General features: G+C 39.8%; 1 protein-coding gene across 1 annotated transcript in view; it reads left to right on the top strand.

Moving 5' to 3' along the window:
* Nucleotides 1-26153, top strand: part of GRID2 (glutamate ionotropic receptor delta type subunit 2) — a 1386076-nt gene that overhangs the window by 802699 nt on the left and 557224 nt on the right. Inside the window, exon 5 of the mRNA XM_008143549.3 lies at nt 23815-23868. Within this exon, the coding sequence (XP_008141771.1) occupies nt 23815-23868 (54 nt within the window). The remainder of the gene's footprint in view (nt 1-23814; nt 23869-26153) is intronic.

Genomic DNA, 26153 nt, shown 5'->3' with positions numbered 1-26153 from the left:
CATATGCTTGATATTTTTTAAATTTAATATAGATTTTTATATTTTATTAAACTACATTTCAAAAGCCACTATTGATTTCTATAAATTGGAACAGCCATTGAGTTAATAAAGATGACTTAATCCTCCTCTCAAGGAAAAATAAATTCTATATGCAAGATTTATTGTCTCAACTCCATTCAGAAATTTGGCAGATTGAATGGGCCTTGACACTTTAGTGAAGAACTGACAATTTCAATCATAGTTTGGATTTCAAACAAATCATATCCAACTTTCAACCAAACAAATGTGCTTTACTTGGAACTTAAGAACAGTTTCCATTTAAAATGTTTTCTTTTAGCTTTCTTAAAGTCACATTCAAAGCTCAAGTGATCAATTTTTCCAGTTGTGTGTACTTCCACAAATACAATTAAGACAAAGAAAAAAAACACATTATTTTGCAGAATGACACAGTTTCATAGATATAAGCTAGAACATCCTTTGACCTATTCTTTTTCTCTTTTTTGTTATTGTTTTAATCACAATTCTCATTGGATATTTTGAGACTTTGACTGCATTTTTTTCTTTGAATTGGCAGGTTGATAACTCTCACAAAGTAACTTAAAAGTAAGTTTAAGTAAAAGAAAGTTAAAATATAATTTCAATATGTATACAATATATATGTATAATTTTATTAAGGTAAATTAGAAAATTTGTAAAATAATTTAAAGAATGTATATCTGGAAATTATCTTAGTGAGATTTTATTAGCTCTGAGAAGGATAAGGTATAACTCCAAATATCAGAAATTTAAAGTGAATTTTTCACTATTCATGCTAAATGAAATTTAAGAAATTATATGTAAAAGAGCACATATCCTATATAATAAAAGGCCAATATGCAAATTGACCGAATGGTGGAACAACTGGTCGCTATGACATGCACTGACCACCAGGGGACAGATGCTCAATGAAGGAGCTGCCCCCTGGTGATCAGTGCGCTCCCACAGTGGGAGCACTGCTCAGCCAGAAGCCCTGAGCCAGGTTCATGGCTGGTGAGCGCAGCGGTGGTGGTGGTAGCCTCTCCCACCTCCACAGCAGCTCTAAGGGCTCCTCTGAGGACTCCTGGACTGCAAAAGGTCACAGACCGGGCTGAGGGACCCCCATCCCCCCACCCCCCACCCCCGTGCACAAATATCATGCACCGGGCATCTAGTATTCAGATAAAAGAATATAGATTTGATTTTCTAATGGAGCTTTCTATTCTTTTATTTTAAGAAATAAAATGTTTGAATTGAAGAGTTTTTACAGAGTCTTTTCATACTGGTATTATTCTATGGTAAAAACATGCCTAGAAAGAATTCAGGCCTCTTAAAATGTCAACTGATAAGAAACAGGGCTTATCTGCTTCTTTCCACTCCGCACATTAGAATCTTAAGTGCAGTATCAAGCTGTCTTCCTCTTAGCTTACTGCTAGAATATTGAGAGAGATTCTTTTACTCTGGCCTTTATGATTAGAAACATTAATTAGTTGAATATAACTAAACCTACTTGATGATTTCAAATGGTTATATGTAATTTAATTTTTAACAGATTTTCTTTAAATAAAATTATTAATGTTTTACAAATCCAATTTTACACATGGTAGTTATTATGAAACATCAATCTCTCATCACTAAATATTTTTATAAGATCTTATTTTTTCAAATAACTGTAAAAATATTATTTAGGTTTTTCTTGTTGTCATATCCAAATCTGGCTAGTTGTCCTCTGTGTGGACCCAACTATTGTCTAACTCCAATCTGCCCTCGCATATCAATTATTTGAGCCCAGGATTATGTGTCTATAAAAGCATCAATCTCAGCTTTCCATTTATTCAAAGTTCATTTTAAGTATATTATACTTCAAAAAATATTTATCTCTCCAATATGTTCTAGAAAGTGCTAACCAGAAATTGCTCTTTATCCTCTATCAATTTTTGCATGACTATTCAACATTCTTTTTATGTTTTCCCAATATCTCTCTATAATACCAATATTCTGCCCATTACATCCTGCCTTTGAAGACTCAGTGGTGATGTGATAATGTTCCGTTCTCTTTGTTGGGACTAGTGTCTTATAACCAAGACTTTTTGAGATAGGAATAGTAATTTACCTACACAGGAGCTGAAAACCATAACTTTATTAGAATTTTGCTTTTTAATAAAATGGGGCAATCAATCACAGAAAAGGATCCATTTGAAAATAATTTCTCTGTCATTTTATGGATCTCTTTGTTTTCTTCTATTTTTGGCTGCTGTAAGAAATTACCATAACCTCAATGGTTTATAAACAATGGAAGTTTATAAATTTCTGCAAGCCAGGATTTCAAAATCAAAGCACTAGCAGATTGTGTGTCTGGGGAGAGCCTGCCTCCTAGTTCATAGATGGCCATCTTTCCATTGTTTCCTCACCTGGTAGAAGGAGCAAAGAATCTCTCTGGGATCTCTTTTGCCAGGGCACGAATCCCATTCACGAGGGCTCCACGCAAGACCTAATCATCTGCCAACATGACCACCTCCTAATACCTTTTCATTGGACGTTAGGATTTAACATATGACTTTCAGGGGAACACAAACATTTAGCACCCTCAGACCTCATGAAGATTTTCCTTGGCCTCTGAGAGTCAAGGATTTCCTACCTCTTGAGGAGCACAGATGCTGTACCTGGTCAATTACAGGGTATGATGGGCATATTTGAAGCCCAACGAGCTTTCTCGTGGATGTATACAAATACTGTTCTCCTCTTTTGAAAACCCAGAGGAACTTCCTCATGGAATCTAAGTTTATCCTGACTTTTTTTTTATTTTTTAATTTGTTTTCTTGCCTCTAGTGTGCTTTAAGATTATAACCTTCTTGTGGACTGAGAGGAAGACTTGTCTTATCTGTAGACTAACAGTGCCCAGCTTAGTTTTGGCCATGGTAGACATTTAGAAATCTACCTTAGTTCATAGGAGGGAAATCTGGCCTTCCCCTTGCCTGCTGGTCTGAACAAGGCCTTTGTCTTCTTGGTTCTCTTGAATGGTGACAGAATTGATGGTTTCCAGGGAGTGGAAGGAAAATGCCCCCAAATTTCAGTTGGTAATGGGTTCATAGCAAGTGACTTTGCATCAGTAGTCTAGTTGGAAACTACTGTAAATATTCAACAGAGAGTCTATATTTTTGAAAGGTATGTCAACAACCTTTCCTTCTAGTTTTATTTCATTGGAAGAAGTAAAGGTGGCATGTTTACCATTTAACATCCATTCCCATTTATGTAGGGAGTAATTACCTAATCTGTCTACTTCATTATCAGGGACTTTTTCTTCCTTGCAATATATCTAATTATTTGTTTGCTTTTCTTTCCTGCATTTGCCTTCTAGATACTGGTTTGACATTATATTTTGGCCAAAGTATTGGCTTAAGTAAGTAGATGGCAGTTAAAATATAATAATTTGATACCTATTTTAAGTGATAGATGATAAAAAAAAAAAAACCTAGAACTGAGGGATAGTTAAGAAGCATTTGGACAATAATGTGAAGACTTACTTATTCTTAACATATTCTGTGGCTCAGAAGATGTAATTTTTCCATTGTGAACAACTGATTATAGATATTAAAATGAAGGACCTTTAATTACTATTGAGTAAATTTGCATCTATGGAAGAAGTATAAATGAAAAAATAAATAAATAAAAATAATTTAAATTAAAAAATAAAAATCTTATTGCAGATCAAAACTATCTTTAGGAAAATATGGCTTTCCCTAATGGGTACACTGTATTTTAAAATATTAGACACTTGAATGATAAATACTTCAGTGAACTGACATATACTGTAAGATGCAAGTCAATGTGTCTTTTTTTTTTCAATTTTGTACCTAAAATTAGAGACAATGTATGAGTAGGTCTTAAGAAAAGAGTTTCCTGTTGATATGAAAACTATCCTCAGCTAACTTCACTCTAAATCATACTGCAAAGCCTAGTGAAATGTATCTATAAGAACAAGCACACTAAACAATTGTAAGTCCTTATTACATTAGACCAGGGGTCCTCACACTTTTTAAACAGGGGGCCAGTTCACTGTCCCTCAGATCGTTGGAGGGCCGGACTATAGTTTAAAAAAAACTATGAACAAATTCCTATGCACACTGCACATATCTTATTTTGAAGTAAAAAAACAAAACGGCAAAAACACCCTCATGTGGCCCGCGGGCCGTAGTTTGAGGACGCCTGCATTAGACTATGACTTATTAATGGTGTGTGTGTGTGTGTGTGTGTGTGTGTGTGTGTGTGTGTGTGTGTATACATATATATGGATATACTCTGTGTTATACTGAGTCTTCAAAAGAAAAGGAACAAAACAAAATAATCAAACAAATGATAACCATATAACTCCATTTCAACAATTGTGGTGATCAAATCAGAAAATGGTATTTGTGTTGACTGTGTACTCATTCTTAATTCTCACAAGAATATGCACTATCAGAATAAGCTTGAAGTCTCCTGATGCTGGGACCAGGCCATCCTGGGAAGAAGCCTTTTGAAGCTTTTCATAGAGACTACATGATGACTATTAACAAATTTCTTTAGGGAGGAAAACAGGTGGGCCTCAGAAATGCAGCCATCAGTGCATCTCTTTAGTTCTGAGGGAGACAAAGGATTGTTATCTAATAGATACTTCTTTGCTGTTTTACTTTTGTGAGACCTTGCATTCTGACCTGAGTAAACTGTGAAATTAGGCTAAATATGAAACTGCCTTGTGAACAGTGCTAAATATTTAAGTCAGCTGTGAAACATATGGAGATTCAAAATCAGTATGTAATTCTTTTAAAATGGACCAGGAAAGTCCTGGCACATATTTCCAGGCCACCCCTTGAATTATGAACCATAATTGTGCATAAAGAATTTTACTTAAATGAGAAGCTATATTTAAACAATAGACTTAAAATGACAATATTCTTTCTAAAACAGACTTTTGTGGGTTTTTTTCTATGGAAAGGTGCATGTCTTTAGTTATTTCTCCTAGAATATTATAGGTACACTGGCAAGTACTCTTACATACTTCATATTCCATATAAGCATCCAATGCAAGGCTGAAGGATCATTTAGAGCAAAAACCATGTCTTCCTTGCCCAATGAGGTGATTCAACACCTAGCACTCTGGTCAGTATATTTCATGTTGAATGGAAGGACACTTCAGTTGTTCTCATGTCTTGGCCTCTGTGAATAATGCTGTAACGAAGATAGGGGTGCATGTGTTTCTTAGATATTAAATCAAGCAACAAGTGAACAAGTAAGAAAAACAAATAAACAAATACTCATGGACACAGATAACAGTATGGTGGTTACCAGAGGGAAGGTGGGAGGGAGTAGCAAAGGGTAAAGTGAGTCTAATATATGTTGACAGAAGAGATTTGACTTTGGATGCTGTGCACACAATGCAATATACAGATCATGTATCACAGAATTGTACACTTGAAACTTATATAATCTTATCAACCAACTAGAGACGTGGTGCACAAAATTTGTGCACGGGTAGGGTCTGTAGGCCTGGCCAGCGATCAGGGTCAATCTGCAGGGCGAACAGCAGGGTGATTGGAGGGCCTCTGATGACACCCTCCTTGGCTGGCCTGGGGCCTGCAGGTTGGGGGCAGCTCTTGCATTGAGTGCCTGCCCCCTGGTGGTCAGTGCACGTCATAGTGACCAGTCATTCTACTGGTTGTTCTGCCGTTTGGTCGATTTGCATATTAGGCTTTAATTATATAGCATGTTACCCCAATAGATTTTATTTTTTAAAAATTGAATGATTTTGTTAAATTAATTGGTTGAATACAGAATCAATGCCAAGTCATCACACTCACTCCCTGAACAGGGCTTTGTGTAAAGCGTGGATTCAAAATGATTCACTAAATCTGCAACATGGGCACCAACTGGGAACTTGTTAGAAATATGGATTCTCAGATTCCATGGCAGGCTTTCAAACTCAGGAACAATTTGGATGGGCCCAGCAATTTGTGTTGAAAGAGCTATATAGATGACCCTCATTTTTGCTAAAATTGAGAATCAGCAACGTAAAGAATCCTCATATACACTGTGTACACAGTGACATCAAAGCTTTTTATACTTATAGGAGTGCCTCAACAGCCTATTATAGGAAGACAATTCCTCTAGACAGATTGTGCATCATTTCAAATTCTCAAGAGTATTTCGACTTCTCAAGAATTTTTTTTTTCATTTTAACTATAGGAGTTATTCTCTATTCATGTGTAGCAAATCAGGTGCTTTGTGTAGAAAGGGTGAATCAGCTTGAGTTACTGGTACAGATCCTGAGACAGGGACTTAGGGGAAGATGATTTATTCAGAAGGTGGCCCCAAGAAGCACGAGTGATGAAATGATGATCATGAGAGACTGTAAATAGAAAAGCCAGTCAAGAATGTGTTTCCAAGGATGGATTATACTGGTAAATGTGGGCAAAAGGGGATCCGTCCTGCAAGGAACCTCTGACACACTGTGGGATATACCTTGGACACACCCCAATGGAGCGTGAGGGAGCTGGAGCATTTATCCACATCCTCCCACCTCCGTTGGTGGAGATGATGCTAACATACGCCCACTTCCTGGTTATGTTTGTGTGTGGCCAAAGAAGCTGGACAAAGTTCTCAGGCAGAGAAGATAGAAGACACAAGCTCTTGAGGTAGAGTAATTCAATATGCTGGAAACTGTTTTCATCTGCAGTTGCATTTCACATGGGCAGAGGGCCTACAGGCAAAGCAACCTTCCAACATAATAGTTTATACCCAGTTTGCAATACTTATTTAAGGTCTGTTATGAGTCACGTCCAAAGTTAGTTGATGGGAATAGAAAAAGCGATAAAGACCATCCCTGCCTCATGTAGCTTTTTGTGTGGTGGAGAATGTAAACAAAAAGATAGCTAAAATGTAATTAGATATGTTCAGTGACAGAGGTATATATGCACTTTTGTAAGAGGAATTTATGGAGAGAGTGTAGTAATCATGGAAGACTTCTCAGAGGTGGTGATTATAATTGTGCCTAATGGGAGTCCTGAAAGACACTGAGAGGTCAGCCAGATGCAGAGAAGGGTGAGGGTTGGGGAACAGGTGTGGACAGAGCCAGAATGATTGAGATGTGAAGAGGAGGTGCAAAAAGAGAAAGCAATCATAGGCAATGTTGAGAAAACTGTCTGAAAGTCAGTGGAGAGATCCTATGTTAGGTGGAAGGAAATGTGGAGTCCCATAGGTATTAAATGGAGAGACATCGAAGGCACAAAGGTCTGTAGATGCCTGATGCTGTACATGCCCTAAGGAGGAAGGAAGAAAGGGACCTGGAGCCCTAACCGGTTTGGCTCAGTGGATAGAGCATAGGCCTGCGGACTGAAAGGTCCCAGGTTCGATTCCAATCAAGGGCATGTACATTGGTTGTGGGCACATCCCCAGAAGGTGTGCAGAGGGCAGCTGGTCGATGTTTCTAACTCTCTATCCCTCTTCCTTCCTCTTTGTAAAAAATCAATAAAATATATTTTTTTTTAAAAAGGAAAGGAAGGGACCTGGAGCTCTATTGTAATGACTAATCCCCTTTTTGAAGGAAGAGAGCCTAATTTACTGTGAAGAGAAGAGAGGAATAAAGTTAAGAAGGTGTGTATTCATTTATAAAATGGGAAAAATAATTGCAACTGCCTTCAAAGAGTTGTTTATGAGAGCTGAATGAGGACAGTCATGAAAATGTTAACCTTTATTTCTCATGGATAATACACCCTCCAAAAAAAATCTTATTTAATATTATTCAAATAAGGATTTTAATTTGAGGGCTTTAAACCATTTCTACCTGTTAATTTTTATTCATGATTTAAATAGGAAACAAAGTTGCCTGTGGAGTTTGTTAGCAGAATGGTCTATGGAGATGGTTAAAGGTTGAATGCACTGCCTTGGGAAATGGGATGGAGAGGGGGAGCAAAACCAAAGATATATACAGGTAGAAGAATTGCTGTTTAGAATTAAATATCCAGTAAGGTTGAAAGCTATGATTTTGCAGTTGTGTGATCTATTTCTAGGTAACGTTGAGTGTGTAAGACATGTAAACGGCATTCAGGGTAACTCTAGTCACTTTGTACAAGTTGTTCATTTATAAACACTGACAGATAAGCATACATGTAAATAAAAAATCCCTTTAAGATTAAAAGTATTTATCAAGAGGTTTAAGATCAATGAAAACTCTAAAACATGCCTGGTTATTCTCCTGACATTATATATCCTGACATTATGTGGTCATAGCACAGGTTTCTTTGTCAACCTCTGTGATTCTGTTCTACAAATGACATTTTGTTCGAGCCGTTAGTTACCAGTTGGTGCCTCAGTTTCAACTGGCATTTTGTTACTAAACACAGTACTGACACCATAAGGTGATTTGTTAGTGGTAAGAAAAAGATGGTGTATATTTTACTACAGTAAGATAGCACAGACGGGAGAGTCAATTGCTTGGAATTCTGGAAAAGTATCCATGCTGTTGAGGCCAACACTGCTGAAAACATTTTTTATAGTAAGCCACAAGGTATACTTTTTATGGAAAAAAAAAACTATGAAAGAAATTTTAAAACCCCAGAAAGCTTAAAGGTCTTGTTTTGAGTCTGTAAAAAGTTCAAGGACCATACCTCCAAGATACCTTGAGAATGACCAACAAAAAGTTACTTTAGGAATATGACCATGGGAGTTCACATTTTGCATTTCTTTCTTTTTCTTTGGGATATTTTGTTTGTCAAAACTAATCAGACCTTTGAATACTTGTCTTCCCCCATGAAGTCTTTTGATTCTAGAATTATCAGCATTTTATACTAATATTGATATTCTAGAAAAGCAGAGTTCTCATGAAATATTGGAAAAGCCCAGGAATAACAGAAATATTAAACTAGGAGTGTCTTTAATGAGTATTAATCAGCCATTATAGTGGCTTCACCGTGATGAGCTATTGATAACCCAGAATACAGCCAAGTTACACAAATAACATGAGTAAACTGATTAGCTAACTGCAGAAACTAATGCTAATTGTCTTATTGCTAAATACCTAAGACTCATTGTCCATTTTCTTTGCTAGACATTTTTGGCCCTTCCTCCTGTAGTGACAATCAAAAGTGAAATCATCTGCACTTATCAGATTCTTCATGATTCATTCTCTCTTTCTCTCTCTCAAAGGTATATAGTTGACACAAGTTACATAATAGAGTTCAAATACATAAAATTTTAGCATATACTGCACAATTTTCTATAGTATTTAGTTGAACTAATTATTTTAATTTTGAAAAAAGCACAATAATTTATGAAATGTAGAGAAAGAGGGCTATGAGAATGTTACATAGGATGGATATTTCCTAGTTATTTATTCTGGTTTCAACCCTAGGCTTTATGATTTAGGTTAGTTTCTTTACATATAAGGTAGATATAATATAGTACTCTCATTATAAGGCTATTGTGAGCAGTAAATAAGTAATATATAGATGTATATAGATAGATATAGATATATAGATATAGATTAGATATAGATTAGGTACATATGCACTTAGTGTCTTTCACATAGTAAGCACTCAATAAAATATTAGCTTTTATTATATTACTAGAGGCCCGGTGCATGAATATTCATGCACTGGAGGGGGGGTCCCTCAGCCCAGCCTGCCTCCTCTCACAGTCCAGGAGCCCTCAGGGGCGGGAGGCGACCCGGCGATTATGGGAAGGCGATGCCCCATCACACCTCTGCTGCTGCCACTGCTGGCAGAATAAGCCTTGGCCAGCCCTGGTTACCTTAGCCTCGGGCAGCCCTGGGAAGCTAGGCAGCCACCATCTGAGGCTTGCCTGCACCTCGGGCTTGCCCTGGGCAGCTGGGCAGCCACAATCCGAGGCGTGCCTGCACCTCGGGTGTCAGCTGGGCAGCCACCATTCAAGGCTTGCCTGTGCCTCGGGCTGGCCCTCAGCAGCTGGGGGGCTGAAGGGACTGGAGAACTCCAGAGGCAGGCACGTGGCAAGGCCGGGGCTGAGGGGACTGGGCAACACCATCTTGTGGCTGTGGGTGCCGCTATCTTTGAGGGTGTGGCAGTCAATTAGCATATTGTCTCCTTATTGACTGTGGGTGCCTCCATCTTTGAAGGCGGGGAAGTCAATTAGCATATTCCCTCCTTATTGGCTGTGGGCTCTGCCATCTTTGCAATGGCATGAGGGTCAATTAGCATATTCCCTCTTTATTAGATAGGATTGATGTATTGTAAATAGCATTCAATAACATTTACTGAATTGAAGAAATGTGTTCATAGTCATTTATGAGTACTGTGAAAAATACTGCAGCAAACTGAGTGAAGACGTGAAAGAGGGTTAACAGAGAAAAGAGATCAGCATTTTTGAATACTTATAATGTTAGAGTTGCTTTAGCTACATCCATCCATTTAATTCTCACTATACACCAGTTTAAAAAGCATTATTCAGATCATCAGGGAACTGAGACTCAGGGTAAGCGACATATCTGACTGTCAATAGGAGATCTGGCATTTGAACCTAAGCCCCATTATGCAAATTTTACATTCTTTCTCTAATACCACATAGCCTCTAAATTCTGAGGTATTTGACTTTAGAGATCTTGAATATATTACGTCTATATTTTATTACCACATAAATAAGCAAAATCTCCTCAGTTGAGAAAATGCAATTCAGTCATTTTCCAATTATTTAATTTTTTGTAATTAAATTAGACCTAATGACTTCTTTCCAATACAAGTTTATCAAATGATTTAGTCTTAGGTAAAGTAGGATATACACAGATGTACAAACATCCATTAGGGCTATATAGTTATCTTTTTTCTACAAACAAACATCTAGTGAAAATCTGCCTGTGTCTGGCAACAAATTTTACTGAAACCCTACAATATGTCACTGATTGTTTTAAGGGAACAGATTAGTGATTAAAAAATGTAATTCTTCTGTGAAGCTTATATCCTAGGGCAAAGAAGGAAACAGTAAATAACTGTGTGTGAGTGTGAGTGTGTGTGTGTGTGTGTGTGTGTGTGTGTGTGTGTGTGTGTTTGTCTCAGGTGGATAAGTGCATGGGGAGCCAGGATGGGTGATAATAGAAGTGACATTTATGCAGAGAACTATGGTAAATGAAGTGAAGGAAGGGGCTCTGTGAATGCCCCAGGTGCAAGAGCGATCTAGAAGGCAAAGCAAGAGCAAAGGATGGTACTGGGCCAGCAAGAAAGCCAGTCCTCCAGCTGTAGCAGAGGAAATAAGGAGAGTGGAAGACACAACACAGCCTTCACAGCCAGTTACATACCTACACACAATCTAATTAAGGATGGAGTAAAGGTTTCTGCAGTGTGTTAGATGAGCATAAGTGTCAGGACAATACTGCCAGGGGTTAGGGGTGGGGGAAAATTTGACATTTGCTTCAGTCTTTGAATTTTGAGAAGCACTTTGCCAAGGAGAGAGGACAGAGAAGACATCAAAAGGAACAAAGTGAAGGCATGGAAGTTCACAGTTGTGAAGGGCCTGTCCGTTGCAATTTGTTATGATCAGTAGACTTCACTATAACAGAGGCTTTCCCCCTTTATTTGCTTCAAGAGAGCGAGAAAGCCTTATTTCATGAATCCTAGCAACCAAGTGTCAGTGTGCCCCCAAATCATGATTTTAATCCCTGATCAAACTCCAAGTAAGAACTCATATTCATATGTTTGTCTGTTATTCTCTAGAGTTGATCTACTCTTCCCAGGGTTATTTAGCTGTGAAAAAATAAATAAAATAAATATCTTAATATAATACCCTGTTGTATAACAAGTTAACATGGAAATATGGTAAAACAGGCAAGGCAAGGATAGTGGTCCTTCAACAAACACTGCTTGTCCTGATTGTTTTGGGATAATGTACCTTCAATCACTATAGCAGACATCTAAAAGAACCCCAATGTAAGCAGAGACTCACAAAGAATTAAAACAGTAACAGAGTGACCCCATGCACCAAAATTAATTGTCAAAGTTTTATTAAATCCTAATCAGGCTAAATTTTTTTAAAAAATCCCACATTCACTTTTAATCACTATTCAATCTCTGTTCAATAATGTAGGACACAGGAAGGTGGGTCTATGCCACATGATGAACCCAAAATCTCTATTGGCCCGCATTAGCACCCATCTTTCCACATTAAGAAGCACAGCAGGTTGCATATTGTTGGCCAGTTCTCAGAGGTGGCATGCTTCCATCTCCCAGGGGATGTGGGAAGACTCAACTGCTCAACAGTAACAATAATTCTAACATATCCATTTGTGAAATAACTTTGGCAGTAATGGCAAGAGGATTTGGATGAAACTGTGTTGTGGTCTTCCAGCTGGTAGAATAGAGCAGAGATTCTAAAGCAAAAAGCCCAGAGTGAGATGGCAGATAGTGGCTGCTTGGATAAGGACAGAAGAGAGTTGGGGATCCATGCTGAGCTTAAGGGGAAATGCAAACCAGTCAGTGGTTTCAGAATATCCCCAGGCTGTCCAATATCAACACTAGGGATTACTGATGCCATCTGCTGGATATAGTTGGGATTTTAAAATGGAATCTACACAAATAAAACTGTCTCTCCTCATAGTATGGCTTCTCAGTTCTAATGAGAGGGGAAAAAAACAAAACAAAACAACAAAAAATGAAAATAAAACAAGCTAATGAAAACAATAAAAATGCAATCAATGGAAATTAATCCCTGCTCACATTATCTTTACTACTAGAGGCCCAGTACACAGATTCGTGCACTGGTGGGGGGCATGGCCTGTGGGGATAGGCCCACTGTGGGAGAACAGCTGATCCCTGTCAGCTAAGTGGTGCTCCCACTGTGGGAGTGCACTGACCACCAGGGGGCAGCTCCTGCATTGATCATCTGCCCCTTGGTGGTCAGTGCGTGTTATAGTGACTGGTCAACTGGTCGTTCTGGTCGTTCCACCATTAGGTCGCTGGGCTTTTAGATAGATAGATAGATAGATAGATAGATAGATAGATAGATAGATAGATAGATAGATAGATAGACAGATAGATAGATAGATGATAGATGCCTTAAGAAGGCTGAAATGTTTTATTGCCACTCTATTTTTGAGATGTGTAGTAGTTTATTGCATTTGCTTTTTTTTTAGAACAAAACTTTGTCGTAGTACAGTTAGCCATATATGACACTCAGGCAACTGCATGTAGTTTGTACTGTAAATCCATGAACCCCTAGCTAAAAATCTATGCATTATAAGCTTTATTCATGATATATTCCCTTTCTATACTTTATTGGAGAAGAGTGCAGTAGTTTTGTTTAGTTTTAACTTGCTATGTTTTATTAGAAAGGAAGGAAAAAGATTAAGAAGAAATAATTAGTATCACTATTTGGTCAGAACTATTACATATGCATTTGGGTTTTACATAAAATATGGTAATTCAACATTTGTTTTTGTTTTGCAGAAAATTGCACTCTGTAGGGTTACTGTAATAGCATGATTTTAAAATGGCAAAACTCCTAACAGTGCTTTAATAAAACTTTAGAACTTTTAGAAATGTGTGGCTAAATTAACATTGATTCCAGTCTACATTTCTTAAAAAGTACTAATTGCATAAGATTTGTAATAGGAAAAAAATGGTTTTCATGGTTAATTTCATTTGGAATATGCTACATTCCAAGTATGTTCTCTTGGAGTTCTGTAAAGCATACTAGTTAATATAAGGAGTTGGTATTTATTGAGAATTTGCAGTGTGTCATTATTGCATTTAATCTTTGTTATGATTCTATTATGTGGACACTTTCAGTAATCCTAGTGACAAATGAAAAAACTAAGAAAATAGATATATTGGCTGTTTCACTTTAGAGCTCAAGCTCATAAGTCTGAAAATATGTCCCAAAATAATACTTCACATTAATATTACTTTTTGATACTAGAGGCCCAGTGCACGAAATTTGTGCATGGGTAGAGTCCCTAGCCCTGGCCGGTGATCAGGGCTGATTGGGACCTCCCGGCTGCCAGCCGGGGCCTTCCTTCCCTCAGCTGCCAGCTGCTGGCTGGGGCCTTCCTTCATTCTGTGCTTCCCCCTGGTGGTCAGCGCATGTCATAGCAAGTGGTTGAACTCCCAGTCAAACTCCCAAGGGGACAGTTTGCATATTAGCCTTTTATTATATAGGAATTAACATGAACCTGTTAAAATATTGAAGAGTAATGCAGTAATTACATCTATTTATTCTGGCATTTCTGAATCTATTTGGCTATAGGATGCTTATGAATTTTAGTAGCAGTAGTTTCCCAAAGAATATGGTTCTAAAAATGCTGATGATATAAACTATAGTATTACTGCAGATGAGGAGACAGGGAGGGAGTAGCCTTTACTATTTCTCTGGCTACTTGATTCAGAATAACCACTGGTGTCCTCCCCCAGGGCATGCCATTCAGATATTTCCACCTGGCGAAGTGGAATGGGGAGGGGAAGGAAGCAAACACCTGAAATCATTGCTGCTGCAGGTGCACAGAGCACTGGAACCCTTTGTATAAATGTGTGATATTTATTTTAGTTCTTCCTACAAAGGGAGCAAGCTTAATTTAGTTAAGCCACAAGGTTGAGTGAAAAACAGCATGTTGCTCTTTGTTGTTTAGTCAATTAAATTGTCCTCTGTGTTAGTAGGAAATGTTCCACATTTATTACCAGTGAGGTACATGTTTTGGCAGTTTCTTTGCTTCAGAATATCTTATTTAGCACATCTAAAGATTTGAGAACAAATGACAGAAAACATGGTGATAACTTCTCGGACTTTTCTAAAGATTCAGAAGTTCTAGAGTACCTGCCAGCGACAGATGGTCTGTCCTTACTCAGGGCTTGTCTTCCTGACAAGACTTTATTCCCCCCCAGCCCCTCATTTTGCTCACACCCCTAAAGGAAGCTCAGATTCTTGGGAGGTTGATAGTCTCATTTGTTGTAACTACATTACTATATATCAGTGTGTGGTAGCAACTCTACCTGAACATGCACTATGCTTGGTTACTAATTGCTAGTTACTAATATACACACATATAGTAAGAGAGAAGCATGGTATAAGAGGGAAAGAGAAACAAATTACCAAGGAAAATCCATACTTCCTCTCTTCCTGTTATTTTGATAACCCAACACACTAGAATCCCCATTGGATAGTTCTATTTTTTTTTTCTTGTTACTTTCTTTTAATAGTCCAAGCATAATGTGATGTTTTGAGCACTGTTTTTTATCATTATGATAATAACATATATATTGTTTTTAGGACCTTCAATATTTCTTAGCAAACTTTTTTTTTTTTTTAATTTTGGCTTAAAATGTACAATCACTGCTTACTAACTTACTAAACCTTTATAAGAATCCACAGGTTGAGACAACTATAACAGTGATGTGCTTAGATATAAAATAAGTTCCCACTGACAAAAGGGAAAATTTCAAGTTGTTTAATCTCTTTCGTGGGCTTCAGATGTGTTTACTGATTAACTAAGAGATGTGCTACTTAGGCGAGGAGGGTGGGGAAAGGAAACAGTTTTCCCTGTTTGGAGTTCTAATGTAACTTGGAGGTAAATACATGGTTTCAAAAATTCTAGAATGTCTTACAATTGCTTCTTAATCTTTTATTCAAGACTAATTTAATTATTAAAGCTAGTAATACTACTAGTTCAATATAGCATTACCTAGGCTGAAGTGCACCAAGTGGAAAGAGGTTAATATTACTAAAAAGTTTAACCTTTTGCACTCGGATGTCGAGTGTGACTCGACACGGTTAGCATTAGAACAAAGGAATCGAGAAAAAAGCAAGCAAGTGCAAAGTGTTAAATATTATCAGATATATTCATTTGTGATTTGCATAGTTGGTCTTTGTTATCTACACAAGTAGCTGAGAATTTCTTTATTTTCTTTTTCTTTCTTTTTTCTTTTTAAATTCTCACCAGAGGATATTTTTCTATTAATTTTTAGAGAGAGTGAAAGAGAGAGGGAAAGGCAGAGAGAAATATTGATGTGAGAGAAACACATTAATTGGTTGCCTCCTTCACACTTCCTAACCAGGCCCCAGGCTGGGGAGGAGCCTGCAACCAAGGTACTTGCCTTTGACCAAAATCAAACCTGGGACCCTTTGGTATGCAGGCCAATGCTCTATCCACTGAGCCAAACTATCTAGGGCCAAGAATTTCTATTTTATGTAAATAAATCTCTCCTAAGAAAGCTCACTATAGTAGCTCACTTTGGTAATATGTGAAAACAATAAACATTACCACTCTTTTGTATCTTTTAATTCCACTATAATTTTACATCATCTACCTAATAAAAAAGTAACATGCTAATTGACCGTACCTTTGTGATGCCCACTAGCCAATCAGGAGTGAGTATACAAATTAACCCAACAAAGATGGCGGGTTAATTTGCATATGCAGGCGCCGAGTGGCCGGGGGCGGGGTGGGATGCTTGCGTCGCCACGATGCAGGTGTTCCGCACCACCCCAGCTGCTCCCGGTCTCTGGGCAGCTCCGGGCTGGAGTGGAAAGGCACCTCCGACTAGAGCGAAGGCAGTGCCGGCAGCCAGGGGAAGGAAGGCCTATTCTTGCACGAATCTTCATGCATTGGGACTCTAGTGTGTGTGTGTGTGTATCCTACCTTATAATAGAGAAACATGCAAATTGACCGCACCTCCGCTATGCCCATGATTGGGCCTGCGAGAGGCTGGGGGCGGGACTCCGGGAGGCCTATCTGGCCGTTGAGAAAACCAAGATGGCGGCGCCAAATCCTCTTAGTTCCCGTGGTCCTGGGGAGCGATGGCAACCCTAGAGGGGCGTGGCCAGGCCAGCCAGCCGCTCCCGGGGGTCCCGGGCTGGATCGCGACCCGGGGGGGCGTGGCCGGGCACAGCCAGAAGCCTCCCGGGGGTCCCGGGCTGGATCGCGACCCGGGGGGGCGTGGCCGGGCACAGCCAGAAGCCTCCCGGGGGTCCCGGGCTGGATCACGACCCGGGGGGGCGTGGCCGGGCACAGCCAGAAGCCTCCCCGGGGGGCATTGCCGGGCCCAGCCAGGCGCCTCCCGGGGGTCCCGGGGCAGATCGCGACCCCGGGGGGCATGGCCAGGCCCAGCCAGCTGCTCCCGGGGCGGGGTCCCCGGGCGATCGCCACCCTGGCCTAAATGGCTGGTGCTGAGAGGGATCAATGGGGCCAGTGGAAGGAGCAGATGGTAGTTGACCACCGAGGCCATCTGCAGCAGCCGGATGCAGAGCTGGGATCCACGTTCTCCAGGTTGGCCTCCGTGGGGCCCGTGTCGCACCCATAGTAGCCGAGTGGGCATGCTGGCATAGTAGCCCCAGCAAGAGGCCAGCTTCCCAAGCCAGGCTGCGGAGGGAGGGAGGGCCTCTGGGCTGGGAGCACTCCCCCACCCCAGTGGACAGGGCACAGAGAGCAAGCAGCAGAGAGCTACTAGCGGTGGTGGGTGTGGTGGCCTGGCTTCCACGAGGCTGGCTTCAGCTGCTGTGGCCTACGCTGAGGTGGCTGGTGGTGGGGGCAACTGCGTGGGCGCATCCGAGGCTGGGGCACTGGGAGATGTGGGACTTCAGCCCAGAAAGCGAGGCTCTGGAGGACCTGGTCACCGACCCCCGGCATTGAAGCCGCCTCCTACAAGATGTATCCTAGCCTAGGTGTGTGGGAAGCAGGTTCAGGAACCTCTTCCTTTGCGGCGCCAGAGCCCAGGCCTGCCAGCGCCCCAGAGGAGACCCCCACCAGGATCGGGGGCTTGACCAGTCTCTAAACCAGGGTGGCCATTAGCCCAGGCCTGCCAGCACCCCAGAGGAGACCCCCACCAGGATCAGGGGCGTGACCTGCCTCCAAACCGCCAGTGACCCTAACCCAGGCCTGCCAGCACCCCAGAGGAGGTCCCCACAAGGATCGGGGGCGTGACCAGCCTCTAAACCGCCCGCAGCCCTAGCCAGGCCTGCCAGCACCCCAGAGGAGACCCCTGCCAGGATTGGGGTCATGGCCAGCCTTCAAACTGTGGCGGCCCCTAGCCCAAGGAGGCCTCCTGGCCGAGGACGCCTGAGTCTGTTCTTGACCTAGGGCTGGGCTCTCCCCGCAAGGGACTCAGAAGCCACCAGAGTCTAACTGCCAGTCTCTGGGAGTGCATCCACTGTCCACCAAAAAGTAGGGCCATCAAACCATTCAGTCTCAGTGCAGGCACAGGTCCGTGGCTGACGGGGTGGAGGCCAGACCAAAACAAAACAGCAGAAACACCCTGCCCACCTGGGCGGGTACTGCTGTAGTCCACGTGGCCTGGGCAGTGTAGAAAGTGCTACCTTCTCCCAGGTCCTGTGCTGGCACCTCCGCCTCGCTCACCCTCAAGCCCCCCTGAGTCCTGACAGCAAAGTGTGTGGGGCATTCTGCAGGAGTTGTGCCGTTCTGGGTGCTTTTGCCCAAAGACACACTTTGGGATGAATTCAGAGCCACATCTCATTTCCCATGAGACTGGAAGAACCATGTAAAAGGATTTTGACAAAAGCTTTCCACATCTCTGTTTATTCTTTTGAATCCATAAAACGACCTTAAAAAAAGCATCCGGGCCACCTAAGAAAGAATGCACTTTCTGGCCAGAGCACGCAGGATTCTTTTGCCCAACAGGTTAAAGGGAGCAGAGCTGGCACAGTGGGAATGGCCCTGGTGCCCTATGAGGAGACCGGGGGAATGCGGTTGCCGAAATTCCATAAGCCTCTTGCCACCTTCTCCTTTGCAAACCACACCATCCAGATCCACCAGGACTGGAGGCAACTGGGAATCACAGCCGTGATTTGGGACATGGTGAGCAAATCTTGAGGGGCCTCTGAAAACATCTGCAATTGATTATAAGACTGGTCTTTATTTAAAAAGAAATAAAAGAACATCTTTGTTGAGATATAACCCATATACTGTACATGTCACCTAAAGTGTACAATGAACTGGTTTTTTAAAGTAAATTCAGAGTGGTACAACCATCACCATGCTCAATTTTTAAATATCTTCATGACCCATCCCCTCCAAAAAAAACTTCTACCCATTGGAATCACTTTCCTGATCATCTTCCCCAAAATAGATTGCACTTTGTTGAGGGAAGTTAAAACACTGCACACAGGACATTGTAAGATGACAAAGCCCAAAGTGAAGATCATGTGTTTTCTTTAAAAAATATATATTTTTAAAATTAAAGAAAGGGAGAGGGAGAGACAGATAGAAACATCAATGATAAGAATCACTGATCAGCCGAAACCGGTGTGGCTCAGTGGATAGAGCGTCGGTCTGCGGACTGGAAGGTCCCAGGTTCGATTCCGGTTAAGGGCATGTACATTGGTTGCTGGCACATATCCCGGTGGGGGGAGTGCAGGAAGCAGCTGGTCAATGTTTCTCTCCCATCGATGTTTCTAGCTCTCTATCCCTCTCCTTTCCTCTCTGTGAAAAATCAATAAAATATATTAAAAAAAAAAAAAAAGAATCACTGATCAGCTGCCGCCCACAGGCCCCCTACTGGGGATTGAGCCCGAAACCCAGACATGTGTGTCCCTGATTAGAATCAAACCTGGACTCTTCAGTCCACAGGCCGATGCTCTCTCCATTAAGCCAAACTGACCAGGGCCATGTGTTTTCTTCAAGTTCTGCGTGGTTGTAATGGCCCCCAAATCTATACTAATAAAAGGGTAGTATGCTAATTAGAGTGGTTGTCTTCCGGACATCTTTCCAGACAAAGCCGCAGTGGCTACAAAGGCCAAGGCTCAGGCAGCCATAACCAGCTGCAGTGGCAGCAGCATTGGGGTTATGGGGGTGGTGCCTCCAGAGGGAGGCCAGACTGGGGGCCAAGGCACAGGCAGTTTGGGGTGATCAGGCTGATAGGGGAGGGCAAGGTAGGGGCAATCAGGCTGGCAGGAGATCAAGGTAGGGGCGAGCAGGCAGGCAGGCAGTGGGGTTAGGGACAATCAGGCAGGCAGGCAGGTGAGTGGTTAGGAGCCAGCGGTTCCGGATTGTGAGAGGGATGTCCGACTGCTGGAAGTTGGACATCCCCTGAGGGGTCCCAGATTGAAGAGGGTGCAGATTGGGCTGAGGGGCACACCCCCAGTGCATGAATTTTGTGCACCGGGCCTCTAGTATATATATATATATATCCAATAGTACATTTTATGTAATATAACCAGTTGTACAATATATATCTAATATAGGCAAGGTGTATGTGTATAGGAGTATGCCTACTCCTATATCTATATTAGTCATTTAAGTGAAGGGACTCAAAACCTACTGGGTTTCCAAGGTGTAGGCTATTGATCTCCCTGTCATTTTTTAATGACCCTTACTAAATGCTCCTTTTGTAACAGATATCATTTACTTTTATATTAGTACCTGTCTCACATTGCTCACTTTTAGAAACATTCAATTATAAAAAATCAGAGAACTCATGCCAGCTCATTGGTTATGTGTGAAAATGTCAACTCAGACCCAAGGCAATTATATTCCTCTTTTAGTGGACAGTTTCTCAGATAATGAATGAGAGCCTTAACTGTCTATGTACAACATAGCAATACAATTTTCAAAGATTCTTTAAAACATGGTGTCACACAAACATATGGATTTTAGTTTTGTATACATGTATATTTGGGTAATTGTATACATGTATAATTAAAGGGATGAGAGATCCAACTATTCATTCTTTTATATCTTTTCCCTATAATTTGCTTTCCTTCCCCAAAGAAAAGTGGAATTGCAAAAACAAGCCCTGCATATTCACTATGCATGAAAAAGCCAACAACTATTGCATGGTTTTGAAATCATGCCTTTATAAAATCACATACGTTAAAATTACTGAGTTTGTTTATTAAAATTTGTTAGGGCTAGAAAAATTGCATAGCTGAGATTAATAAAAAAAGAATTGCATTATATAAGATATGCTAAATTATTCCAACAGGTAGGCCCAAAATGTAATAATGTCTCCACAGAACTGAGGTTTATTTCAGGGTTAGTGCAATACCATGTCAGGGAATGGGGATTGGTGTCTGCTCCATGAACTCACACTTTTGTGATAAATGTTTTATTTTTTTAATGCAGTAATGTGCTAATAATTTTTCTTGTTTCAAATTAATACTGCCAAATGTCTCATATGTTAGTAGTCATGAGTAAAACCAAAGACAGGAGTGAGAGAAGATGATTTCCCTGCTCACAGTAAGCAAGGTGGGGAGGTCCAGAGAGTGGAATCTGGGATTAGATATTTGAAACACAAGATTGAACCTGTGACATTATACTTTCTCATGTTCTTGCCTGAAAGTTCATTTCCAGCAAGAGAGGGAGAAAGATGAGTAAGTTTTATGGACTAGACAAATTGCCAATAAGTTCCCATTGTAACTCTTTACCTTCTACTTATTTCATAAATTCTGTTGGATATAAAACAGCTTTTTACCTATTAAGTTTTACAGGTTAATGCAAAGTTCCCATAGACTGAATTTTGCTTAATCTGGCTACCTGGTACAGATTACTTAAATGGAAACAATTTAAACTAAATTGAGTCATCTCTTCACTCTACTAATAATATGGCTTCAGAAGTACATTCAATCTATATCTTGGCTTTCATTACTCTTCTCTCTGAATTCTCCCTATCTTCATGTTTTAGTCATTTTCCCTTATCTATACCTGATTTCATTGCATGCAGAAAACTATTTTTCTTATATTTGAGTCTTTGGTTTGTATGCCTTTACTAAGTTTTTATGGAATTCCCACTGATTTTCTAATACTATTTATTGTTAGTAAATTACTGATGATTTATTTGCCACTGACACAGTGTAAGAAAAATAATCATAAAATTAGGAATAAAGGCTGCAATTACTGGAGTAAAGTGATTTTATGTTTTTTAGCTAAAATTAAAAACTTTCCTGGATCATACTTTCTACATTAAGTATCACATATAAGTGGAGCATACATATGTTTCAAAAAAATGATAATAATGATATAACTCAAATAGATAACATATCCTAACTTCTATGATAATATATTATATTTATATATCAGTAATATTATATAGGCCAATATGCTGTATTTTGAAATCATAAAATTTATACCAAAATTAAAAAACATTCTGAGAATAATTATGTACTTTGAAAAAACATCACATCTCATAAGAAATATATTTGCAATTGCATTTCTTGTGTTTGAATACATCTTTCCATAGGCATTTTTCAATAGGACAAAGACTGACCACCAAAATGCAATTCACACTTTCTAGCATTTCCTTGCTATTTATTAGAAAGCATCTTTATTTAAAACCCAATCTTTGGATATTGTTGCTGAAAATAATGAAATGATCTCTTAAAAAATACGCTTACCCATTATATGCCTACTAGAGGCCTGGTGCACGAAATTTGTGCACGGGGTGCACCCTCTACAATCCAGGATTCCTCTCACAATCCTGGACTGCTGGCTCCTAATCTCTCACCTGCCTGCCTGCCTGGTAACCCCTAACTGCCCCCCCTGCCATCCAGGTCGCATCCAACTGCCCCCTCCCTGCTGGCCTGGTCATTCCTAACTGCTCCCCCCACTGGCCTGGTCACCCCACACAGCCTGCTACTCAGTCATTTGGTCATCTCTCACTAACACCCCTGCCGGCCTGGTCGCCCCACACAGCCTGCTTGTTCAGTCATTTGGTCGTTCCTCTGGCTGGCCCTAAGTGGCTGGGCAGTAGACATCCAAGGCTTACCTGCACCTTGGGCCAGCCCTGGGTGGCTGGGGGGCTGAGAGGACCGAGCACTGCCATCTTTAGGGTGGGGCAATCAATTAGCATATTCCCTCCTTATTGGCTGTGGGTGCTACAATCTTTGAGGGCAGGGCAGTCTATTAGCATATTCCCTTCTTATTGGCTGTGGGCACCATCTTTGTGATGGCATGAGGGTCAATTAGCATATTCCCTCTTTATTAGATAGGATATGCCTTTTGATTTAAATCATAATAACATGTCTTAGATGTGTATGATGAGATTAGATAGAATGGAAACTCCCATACAAAAGCTACCTTTACCACACACACACACACACACACACACACACACACACACACACACATGCCTTTCTGGTTTGGCCTAAGCCAAGGATTGTTTAGAATCAATTTATCCAAAGTTAGTCAGCCAATATTGTTATCTATATATTGTTTGCTTTTTCTTTTACATATGTTTTATTTTTATTCACGTTATTAGCAATTTGAAAGCCACCGAAATTACCCACCTGTAATGTAATGCTAATATAATGTTTATTGCTTTTAGCCTTTACATTCAGATACTTTACCAAATTTATCTCTTTAGAATACATACACAAAGCTTTTCAGAACATAGACAGTTTACTTTATCAAGACAAGAGCAAGCATATACACAGGGAAGTGTTAGAAGATAAGAATGTTTAGCCAGATTGTAGAGGGATAGCACTTAGATATTTATTAGGTGGATAATAGAAAGCCATCAATGTTTATTTGGAATAGAAAGTGCAATTCAAACTCCACTCTCAGTTAAATCACTATAGAGTATCATATTATTTTTTAGTTGAAACCTATGTCTAGGCTTTTGATGAACTATATTTTCAAATTTAATTAGCAAGTCTATAATGCCTCTACACATCAAACACCAATGGTTGAATCCACAGTTCTTTGCTAACACTTTTCCATCATCAATTGAATAATGACCTTTCTAACATGTGGTTTATTTATTTACTTATTTTTTATATTATTTTTTTCAAAGTACATCCATTTGGTTTGGATTATTTTCCATAATTAATACTGACTGATAGCTGGTTTGTTTTCTGTTCTAGGTTGTGGAGACTAATTTGGTTGCTTTTGACTGTCACTGGATCATTATAAATGAGGTAAAACCAACTAAATCTTATTGTCAACTCCAGGTCCTGTTTTTATATGTATAGTCACAGCATTGCCTCTGGCCTTGAATGTCTAAGTGTAAACGAACACAAAGTAAATGTTCATCTTACTGAGTGAATTCTGTTAAGTAAAAATAGGATAAGGAGTGTTTTTTCAAATTATGAAGGGCTTTGTATGAATAAAATAAATGGAGAATGTCTTCCCCACTGAGTATCTTTTAGCCCTTTCCGCTGGAACACTGTGCTTGCTTCGGGAGTTCATCTTTACAACAAGTACAGTTCCTCTTTGTAAGTGAATTCCTCCCAGTGGAGTGTTTGTGTTCCTTTTATATTTTAATATTGTTTCTAGAACTTTTTATATCCACTCCCCTTAAGTAGTTCAGCATATTAATAGGAATAAACAAGAACAGATTTTTTCTTTTCATAAAGGAATACAACTGTTTTAAAATCCATCAACTTGTCAAATTCCTTGTGAAAGTTTGTTTTTGGTTTTTTTTACTTTTGTAACAACAATACATAAGATGAAAAATGCATTACAATATGAGAGCCTTGTGAAATATGTTTCCATTAGCACCTGCCTGTCAGATTTCGAAAAGGACAATGAGCAGATGAGTTATGGACAAATAATGATATAATGTGGATTCGGCCTCAACAAAACCTAGCATTAAATAAATTATATTACTTATGGATAAAAGTAATGTATTATGGTGTATCACTAGATACTACATATTGATTTATAGAATAATAAATTTTGTTGCAGGGAAAAATTGCATTTTGGGTAAGACTTCTGGTTTTGTAGTCAGCAAGATTGGATCAATCCTAGCTCTAAAATTTGTTAGCTATGTTATTTTGGATATATACTATAAAGCATCCTGTTCCTCTAATGTTTCACTTGTACAGTAACTATAATAACATTTACTTTTCTAGTTCATAATAAAAATTAAGTGAGATACTTATCTAGTAGTCTTAACACAGTGCCTCAATAAGTGGTACTACAATAATGATCATGGCACATTTAAGTTTAAAAGAACACATTCTTACACATTATTTTGTTGAGTATTATACATTACTTTATGAGGTACTGAGGGAATGAGGTTCATAGTGAGTAAATGATTTGCCTTTTTTTTTTTCCGTAGAAAAATGTTTCAAATTGTTTTTCCAACACCATGCTTCATTGATCTACTAGTTCTTTTTAGCTCAGTGAAAAAAAAACAAAACTAAACATTTTGCAAGTCTGTTTTGGTTGGCCAAACATTATGACTTATATTTTTTAAATTTTAAATCAAGATCTGTTGGCTTTTTTTCTGAAATCCCAACAGGTAATGTGTATGTGTGAGATCTGCTTTTCAATGAAGTTTTGATATCTTCAAATTTTCTAATGCATCTTTATTTTCATCTAGAATCCTATATAATAAAACCCTAATATGCAAATCGACTGAACAGCAGAACGACCAGTAGCTAAGACGCGCACTGACCACCATCAGCAGACGCTCAACGCAGGAGCTGCCCCCTAGTGGTCAGTGTGCTCCCACAGGGGGAGTGCTGCCCAGCCAGAAGAAGGGGCTAACGGCTGGCGAGCACAGCAGTGGTGTTGGGAACCCCACCCACCTCCAAGGCAGTGATTAGGACCCCTTGGGGGATGTCCAACTGACAGGTCGGACATCCCCTGAGGGCTCCTGGACTGCAAGAGGGCACAGGCCCAGCTGAGGGATCCCCCCCCCCACCACCAGTGCACAAATGTCATGCACTGGGCCTCTAGTGACTAAATATCAAGATAGAGAGAAGAGAAAGGGAAGCTTAGCAAAGTTGCAGGATAATTTTTCATATTAGGTATTTCACTTTTACTTTTCTGCAAGGTTCAAAGAAATAGAAAAGTTTGCCAAATACTGCACAACTATTAAGTAGTAATAATGGGATTTAAAAGAGCATTTTTCAGTCTAAAGCTTTGGTTGCTTTTGCTTTATTTTCTTTTCCTTTTGTAAAAATAATTTTCCTTACAGATTATATATTTGAAATGTCTGCTACCTTAACTTTAATCTTATGGGAGCCATTTAGTCTATTATTTTTTCTTAATTTAATTATTACCTAAATTACTATTTTTTAAAATAGAGAATCCCCCTAATTCCTTGTGTGTTTTTGGTTTTTTTTTTTTCTCACAACCACCTTCTGATGTGGAATTGATCACACAGATTTCCCAATGTGAAACATATTGGAGTCATTTTATTTGTTTGTGTCAATAGAGTTGGCTAGGAAGAAAAAGTGATGTATTGCCTCCC

Source organism: Eptesicus fuscus, chromosome 2 (genome assembly GCF_027574615.1).
Source record: "Eptesicus fuscus isolate TK198812 chromosome 2, DD_ASM_mEF_20220401, whole genome shotgun sequence".
In the NCBI taxonomy this organism is placed as follows: Eukaryota; Metazoa; Chordata; class Mammalia; order Chiroptera; family Vespertilionidae; genus Eptesicus; species Eptesicus fuscus.
This window is presented reverse-complemented; position numbering and strand designations above follow the sequence as displayed.